This window comes from Branchiostoma floridae, chromosome 9 (genome assembly GCF_000003815.2).
Source record: "Branchiostoma floridae strain S238N-H82 chromosome 9, Bfl_VNyyK, whole genome shotgun sequence".
NCBI classification, from domain to species: domain Eukaryota; kingdom Metazoa; phylum Chordata; class Leptocardii; order Amphioxiformes; family Branchiostomatidae; genus Branchiostoma; species Branchiostoma floridae.
The window spans coordinates 11,740,778-11,748,580 of NC_049987.1; the positions used below are offsets into that span (position 1 = coordinate 11,740,778).

General features: G+C 41.5%; 2 protein-coding genes across 2 annotated transcripts; both read left to right on the forward strand.

Moving 5' to 3' along the window:
- The first annotated feature begins 765 nt into the window (after positions 1–765).
- On the forward strand, positions 766–3,420 carry LOC118422425 (macrophage scavenger receptor types I and II-like). The gene is made up of 5 exons (XM_035829990.1): positions 766–1,468; positions 1,930–2,080; positions 2,909–2,973; positions 3,149–3,209; positions 3,337–3,420. Exons 1-5 carry the CDS (start codon positions 1,079–1,081, stop codon positions 3,339–3,341), a joined length of 672 nt encoding a protein of 223 aa, XP_035685883.1. The 5' UTR covers positions 766–1,078; the 3' UTR covers positions 3,342–3,420.
- Positions 3,421–3,647: 227 nt separating this feature from the next.
- LOC118422426 (short-chain collagen C4-like) lies at positions 3,648–6,145 on the forward strand. The gene is made up of 2 exons (XM_035829991.1): positions 3,648–3,752; positions 5,178–6,145. The coding sequence occupies exons 1-2, from the start codon at positions 3,659–3,661 to the stop codon at positions 5,654–5,656; spliced, it is 573 nt and encodes a 190-aa protein (XP_035685884.1). The 5' UTR covers positions 3,648–3,658; the 3' UTR covers positions 5,657–6,145.
- The last annotated feature ends 1,658 nt before the right edge of the window (positions 6,146–7,803 follow it).

A 7,803-nucleotide genomic window follows, 5' to 3' on the forward strand; every position in this document is an offset into this window, starting at 1 on the left:
ATAATGCCTTGTTGATATCTCGTCTAGACTTGACTTGACTTTATTCAGATCCACTTTTAGCTATTACAACATTATGCCTGGGGATGTTGCAAGTGACCTGCCAGGTTACCTACAACAATAGTTGGACTGCGCTTATCCGAGTTAATTGACTTAGTATAATTGCACGTGTGTGTTTGGTTTGTTTCCTCATTGCGAGTTGAAGTAGCCGTGGAGTTTGGTTAGGGCAATCTTTACATTTAGCATTAATGACTCCGGAGTAAAATCATCAGCATTTAGAAATAACCTCGCAACTAATCTAATTATGGGGTTTTCATACCAAATATACAGCCATAGGTCAAGCGCGAGGTTCCAGTGAGTGGTGCAGACAGTTTCTTAGGCAAAATTATATTATATATGTGTATGTGTATGTCATCTTGATCATGTGATAACTCACCAGGTCCCCTAAATTAAAATACCGTACGTTTACTTGTCAGAGATACAATTCCCAAAGATAATGAATTTCCAATGAACACTTATGGATAGTCAAACCAACATGGGTGATTATAGATTTGGGGAATATCAGTGATAAACAGTTAAGAATTATCTTAATCGTGATCCATGTCTGGTTCATAAATGTCATCAAAATTTTGGAAATATTGGAAAACATTTAACTACCAATGTACTGACATGTTCTAAACAATGTGTAAAAAGGCTAAGGCCTGAGTATCATTTTGTCCCGTGTTCTTTCCACGTTCAGTTTTCCATGTTTTCATTTTATCGCCCAAAGCAGGATATTCGCCGGACTTCCCATGACGAATCAAATGATGCACAATGATATACATCAAAACTGTGATGCGAGAACAACTTGATGCTTTCTTTCCAAAGCAATGACAATGAGGATATGATCCACAACAATGAAGTCGCGAGGCCTTAATTAGTTTCCGAGAAACTTTCTATCGCGGGAAAGTCCCGACTGTGTTCTTGAGACAGACCACTTTACCAACACAACTTCCTCCAGTACGCAGCTCATACTCAGCTCTGCACGAACTGTGACTAACCGTAAGTCCTGGCTGTTGGTAGTTCGAGTAACTGCAGCAGAATGAGTCAGGAGAAGTTGCGCATGCCTTACGGCCCGCCGGTGTCTGAAAGAGTCTCCCGCCGTGAGCGCGCGGCCGGCCGGCTCGGGTCGGTCCTGGGAGTGGTCGGGGCGACTGCGGTGTTCGCCTCCGCCGTGGTGCTGGCCGTGGTGTTTCACAACATGGCGCAAAATTCTAACATCATGGCGGAGAAGGTAAACAGAATGGAGCAAGAGGTGAACAACATGATGATAGAAATGGTGAGCCTGAAGGAAAAGGGCGGCAGTGACAGAGAGGCGATCACCAAACTCCAACAGGAGACCGGGACCCTGAGGGAGAGGGTTGCCGTGCTGGAATCACAGATTCATGGCGGGAACTTCCCACCGAACCAGGCCGAACAACAATCGATTGATGTGAGTTACAATATATCTAGTATAATAACATACCTCTTTTATTCAACATATATTGAATAAAATATATTAGATATTGAACATATTTCTCCTCCCATATCAGAGTACATGTATCATTTTCCACCACTTAGACCCAAGAGACCGGTGATCGACCAAAGCCTTGATAGATCGTTCAACGAATTCCATAGTTAACTAACGTTTTGTGTGTTTGTTGTGTTTAAAATCATACTTTAACGCCTAGCTTGAACCATATTCCTATTATGAAAGCAAGGGTCTCTTAAATCCTATTTGGTCGCAATATGGTCACTCAGCGATTGCCGTCTCGCGAAAAGGACAAGTCTTTAGTTTGTTCAGGCACACATACCATGTTTAAATAGTCTTTTCTGTAGTCAACTTGATGTATAACCCCAAAAGTCAGGTTGACAAACTTTGAGATCGCCTCATGATCTGTCCTGTCCCATCAGACCGGTTCTGTGCTGAACCAACGGGCTGATGACGTCAGTGTTGACGACAGCGAGCTGCTGAGTAAGAACGACAGTGTGGGAGGACTACTGCGCAGGCGCAAGAGAGACTCACCGACCCCAAATTGGGTTCGACTTCCCATTGGGCCCTCAGGTGAGTTTGGATTTGTCTGCATGACGTCATGAAATTGTTCATATCGTCCATTCTATCAGTTCAAATATCTGTTTATATGTATATGCTACCAGCTAATAGCTAGAATATAACCCGATCGATTGCTTGTTTGGCAAACTCACCGTCATTTTGCCTGGGTTTTAAGCCGAAGTCGTCGTTTTCACAATATTGCCCCGACACAATCATGACAAAACTTTACATCAAGAAAAACTATAAGGGATAGGAACAATAATCCGTCATAGTCATTCCAGGCCATCGTTGTTTCTGGCTATCAATGTTTAAGGCTTTAGTTGTTTCTGACTACCGTTGTTTCACACTCTCGTTGTTTTAGACCCTCGTTGTTTCAGACTTTCGTTGTTTCAGACCCTCGTTGTACGCCCGTTGTTTCAGACTCTCGTTGTACGCCCGTTGTTTCAGACCCTCGTTGTTTCAGACTCTCGTTGTTTCAGACTCTCGTTGTTTCAGACCCTCGTTGTTTCAGACTTTCGTTGTTTCAGACTCTCGTTGTTTCAGACTCTCGTTGTTTCAGACCCTCGTTGTTTCAGACTTTCGTTGTTTCAGACCCTCGTTGAACGCCCGTTGTTTCAGACCCTCGTTGTACGCCCGTTGTTTCAGACCCTCGCCCGTTGTTTCAGACTCTCGTTGTTTCAGACCCTCGTTGTTTCAGACTTTCGTTGTTTCAGACCCTCGTTGTACGCCCGTTGTTTCAGACTCTCGTTGAACGCCCGTTGTTTCAGACTCTCGTTGTCTCAGACTCTCGTTCTTTCAGACTCTCGTTCTTTCAGACTTTCGTTGTTTCTCCCCATCCAGGCTGTCAGTCCGGACGAGACGGACGAGATGGGATACCTGGTCAGGCTGGTGCTGCCGGCCTTCCTGTATGTAGGATACATGGATTTGGTAGTTTTGTTTTTTCTTAACAACTAGATAGTAGATAAGAACATATTTTACAAGAAAGATGAAAAATAGAACAAATGAAGATAACTATTTCGGTACTTTTGGAGTATGTGTCTTTCACAATTTAGTTACCGGGTCCCTGTTTGATTTTTGTAGGGTGCTGCCGGACAAAAAGGAGAGACCGGACCACCCGGACTTAAGGGGGAGCCAGGCACAGGTAATAAAACACAACTTTTTGTGTCTCTCGTTATGTTCAACAAGATTAATTTGATTCTTCCTCGAACCACAATATGTTAACGCCTTACAGGGAAGATAACATATCTTCTTTTTCAATCTCCTGGCAGAGTAGCGGAGTCAGAAAGGGGACAGGGGATACACGGGCTCCACGGGTCCTAAGGGACCAGGTAAAACAATACACATAGGTGGCGTAATGCTTTACAAATGTTCTCAAACGTTTGATCATAAGAATAAAGAAGTTTCTCGTCTAAAAAGTATATGATTTGCTAGGTCCGTTTCAGATGGAAAAATTAATGTACTGGTGCTTTGCTCCTGTCAGATATTTCAGACGGCGATGTAATTGAATGTAAAACATTGAACTTTGTTTGAGCCAAATAAACCTGTAGTAATACAATGCACAAAACCGATAATCTTCCCATCAATTAGATTATGCGTAGTATACATTTTTTTATTACAGGAGGTGCTGTCTACGTCCGTTGGGGCAGGACGACTTGTCCTTCTGGAGCAACAAAAGTCTACAATGGTAAGAGTACCCTATATCATATTATATTTCCATCATAAAGATTCGTAAAGAATTGACCTATGTTAGTAGTATAGAATATAATGGTTGTGCTAGGTTGATTAAGTATCCCTCTGTCTCTCTATATATCTATCTATCTATTATCTATCAACCTAGTACATACATAACCCAGTGGGCATATGATGCAACAAAAGTATTCATTAGCGCATTATATTATAGTAGCCCATTGTTTTTGATTCTTCAATTCCTTTCTTGAATCTTGTTTGACAACCATGAAAAACAAGATTCAACCATTGAAAAAGGGTACATGTATCTTACTGAAATCAAGATGACAGCCTGGCCACACTCTACTACGTCACTGTAGTAAACAAACGTACAAGTGGAGCAAACTGATCAGGGTATAATGCCCTGCGAAAGAGATGTCCATGTCAATGTTATTATGGTTTTATCTTTGTAATTCTTCTCTCTGGTCCCCGCGTTGAAGCCCATGACTGTTATTCTATGCGACTTTTTAGTAATTACCTCCATGAAAAATGGAGGTATAGTTTTTGGTGTCTCTCTCAGGGTCGATTTTGGGCCCCCTGGTGTGTGACCTTGGTACTGCATCAGAAATTCAATTTTTTTGTGTGTCTTTTGACCTGGACATGCTATGGATTGATTTTTTTTGGTGGCAGGTAGCTTGTGATGTAAGGAAGAAGTGATGTATGTTTGGGCTCCCCAGCGGCTTGCTCTGGAACTGCAGGGGCAATTTTGTCAAAATCTTCCAAGGAGCATAACGGAGTATGGAATTATGGATCTCCATGACATTTAACATGCAGGTATCTTTGGCAGAGATGTACATAATGAGGTGCAAATTATGCAAATATGGACTTAATTTGCATACTTAATGAGAAAAATCTATATTTACAGTGTTTTCCATTATAGGACACGAATACCTGTAACATCTTCGCCCGTTCCGACACATATAAAAACTCATTTTTCGCACGCACCATTTCTGAGTGGAACGCCCTGCCTGGCACGGTTGTAAGTGCTCCCAACGTTGAGTGCTTCCGTGCCAAGCAGGCGGCCTGCCCGCCCTAACCCGGGAGCCTCAGCTCCCCCCGCCCCCTACTTTGCCCCTCGCGGGGTCATCTGGGGGTATACGTATTGGATTGGATTGGATTGGATATGTAGTTTGTGGTAGGTGGAAGATAAGCAGATACCAATTATGCAAATAAGTCCCTAATTTGCATACTATTGCATAAAATTAATGTGAAAGTGTCCTAATTCATCTAAGTACATGTAGTAAATGATTGGATTGTCAACATTGTGACCTGTGTAAGTTACTTAAAGGTGTACATAACCAAGCAATTATGCAGAGCAGATGTGAAAGTATTTCATGGACGTATGAGGTCTCCGAACTCTTGTTTTGTTGTGCTTTCACATCAGGTTATGCAGGAGGCTCACATTACAGTCATCCAGGCGGTGGGACTAACTACCAGTGTCTGCCCACCGACCCACAGTGGGGAAGGTACCAAGATGGAGTCCAAGGGTGGAAAGCTTTCATGTACGGTGCAGAGTTTAGCCTGAACACAAACGTCCCGTTCGGCTCCACCTCCCTTCACAATCACGACGTCCCTTGTGCGGTCTGCTACGTCCCAACCCGCGGCAGTAAGTTGATGATCCCCGCCCGTACCTCCTGTTATAGCGGCTGGACCCGGGAGTATTATGGCTATCTCATGGCTGAACGACATAGTCTGAATGGGAAAGAGTTTGTTTGCGTTGATGTAAGTCCCGAGGCCGTGACAGGCGGACAGGCCGACCATAACGGCGCTCTGTTCTGCCCCGTGGAAGCCCGCTGTGGGGCCTTGCCGTGTCCCAGATATGTGGAGGGGAGGGAACTCACCTGTGTCGTCTGCACTAAGTGAACTTAAGGTCCAGAGTTGTATGCAGAGATAGCTTACCAATATTCTCTTACATCTCTAAACGTTGAAAACTGGGAATAGACATTTTTACCTGTGCCGCCACATAATCCACTTTCTATGAAAATATGTCCTGTGGTGAAAATACACAATTTACACAAGAATATTTTTAAGTATTGTCTTTTGATGCACCGTCTCTATATTCATCTAACATGTGCAAGTACATTTGTACATGGAAAGATCTTGCGCAGTAGCATCCAGAAATCAAAGACTTTCATAACATCCTGAAGTTCATTTCCAAAAAAATTGTTCCATTATGTAATCTTCCTGTCTCAAAAATGCGGACCATCCCCCCTGGACAGCTATTTAATTGATCTTTTTTCGAAAATGTAATCCCCAACAGTTTTTATATGTATATACTCTGAAATGAGAAAACTGTAGGTTGGATTGATTGGATTGTGTAATTCATCGGAAGTTTTCGGCATTCCATGCGGCGCACATTAGGTCGTTGACCCCGAAATACGCAGCGTGTGTGGAAACGTGGATATGTGTGAGGCGCTTCTATTTTATATCTATAAATAGAGGACAGTAGTAAACTTTATTATTACTTGCTCTACGGAATAGCTTTAGACAAATAAGATGTGGGTATTGATCAGAGTATGATTCGTTCTTGTTGAAGATTAATTGCTAATTAAGGATTTTTTCTCAAGCCGACCGTGTCCACTTTTAATATCGCGGTTTTAATATCGCCGGCGCCCGCGGCACATATGATACTAGATCTAAAACTTCTGACGTTCTGTACTGGGGGACGTTCTATTAGTAGCAGCTGGGGACAATCTTTATAATACTAAGGTTAGTACAAATGTACCAAGAAGTGTCAAATTAACTTTTTTCAAAAGATAAGTAATTTGGTCCGACTGGTACATGGGGGTGGTCCGAGTTGACCAGGGGGGTGGTCCGAGTTGACCAAATTTTTAATGGGCCGAGTTAGTAATGGTCCGAGTCGTCCTGATTCCGTAGGGTTTGGAGACAAAAAAGACCCAAAAGAAATAACAAGGGTACATCAATGCTGGATTGACATTGGTGCTAGAATTTGCTGTAGCTATTAGAGGAGGCAACATTTTAGCAGTCTGCAGGCTTAGGTATGTTTCCATGCAAAAGATTAAGAAATGATCCTGGATGGTATGTATTAAGATCATAAGAAAGGAATAGAATTCTTCACCCAGGGTGACAATATTTACACAAAAATGATTTTAATCTACACGAAATTTAACACGCTTTTCGCCATACAATACAGCGCAAATTATCTTACATAATGAAAACAGTAACCAAATTTAACAATTGTATCTATAACAAAACGCATCTTAGAGTCAAAATCTAGAAAATATTAAAATGCAATTTATTTTCATTTTCATGGATAATCCTTCATGTGTGAATACTTACGTCATCACTTCTTTCTATGGTTTGTTGTTTGATTATATTTGGTGTCATACTATCATTCTAGTAACGTTATAATCTAAAACATGCGTTATAGTTTGTTTGTTTTTTTCCTGTTGTAGTACAAGAGAATAACATTCTGAAGCTTGAAATATCATGGCCGTTCCTAAAATCCTCATATATTAGTTTGGTGTTTATTCTGAGCAAGTTTGGTGTCATGTTGTCTTCAGACCATTCTTACAGCATTCTCGAACAGGCGAAATTCTGTACCTTACAATACACGGCATCATGATGGCTGTTCCTCATATCCACAAACTAGTTTTGCCATTTACTTGTTTATTCTGAACATTTTGTTTTGTGTCGTGTTATCCTTAAGCCTAGAGTTTAATTTAGAGCATGCAATTCCGTGTTTTTACAGCATTTTCCAACAAGTTATTCTGAAGCATGTACGATATCAATTGTTCCTAAAATGGCCATACATGTCAAATGTTCTTGTCATATAGCAACATAGAATTATAAAATTTGCAGGTGTTATCATTAAAGATATAACGAGCTTATAATCTAAAAACGGGTCTACTCTTCTTACGTATTTTTTTCTAATTAATGATAAGTATACCAACTTTGCCCAGTGTTGACGAAATCCCAAAAGAAGAAACATTACGTCACACTTGCGCAACGAAAATAACAATGTCCAATCGTGATCTCGAACTTGCAAC

Bases quoted from the DNA above. Each gene is read 5' to 3' on its own strand.
- LOC118422425 (XM_035829990.1), top strand. From the start codon at position 1,079: ATGAGTCAGGAGAAGTTGCGCATGCCTTACGGCCCGCCGGTGTCTGAA. The intron at 1,469-1,929 runs GTGAGTTACAAT...CTGTCCCATCAG, and splicing joins CCGAACAACAATCGATTGAT to ACCGGTTCTGTGCTGAACCA. The intron at 2,081-2,908 runs GTGAGTTTGGAT...CTCCCCATCCAG, and splicing joins ACTTCCCATTGGGCCCTCAG to GCTGTCAGTCCGGACGAGAC.
- LOC118422426 (XM_035829991.1), top strand. From the start codon at position 3,659: ATGCGTAGTATACATTTTTTTATTACAGGAGGTGCTGTCTACGTCCGT. The intron at 3,753-5,177 runs GTAAGAGTACCC...CTTTCACATCAG, and splicing joins AGCAACAAAAGTCTACAATG to GTTATGCAGGAGGCTCACAT.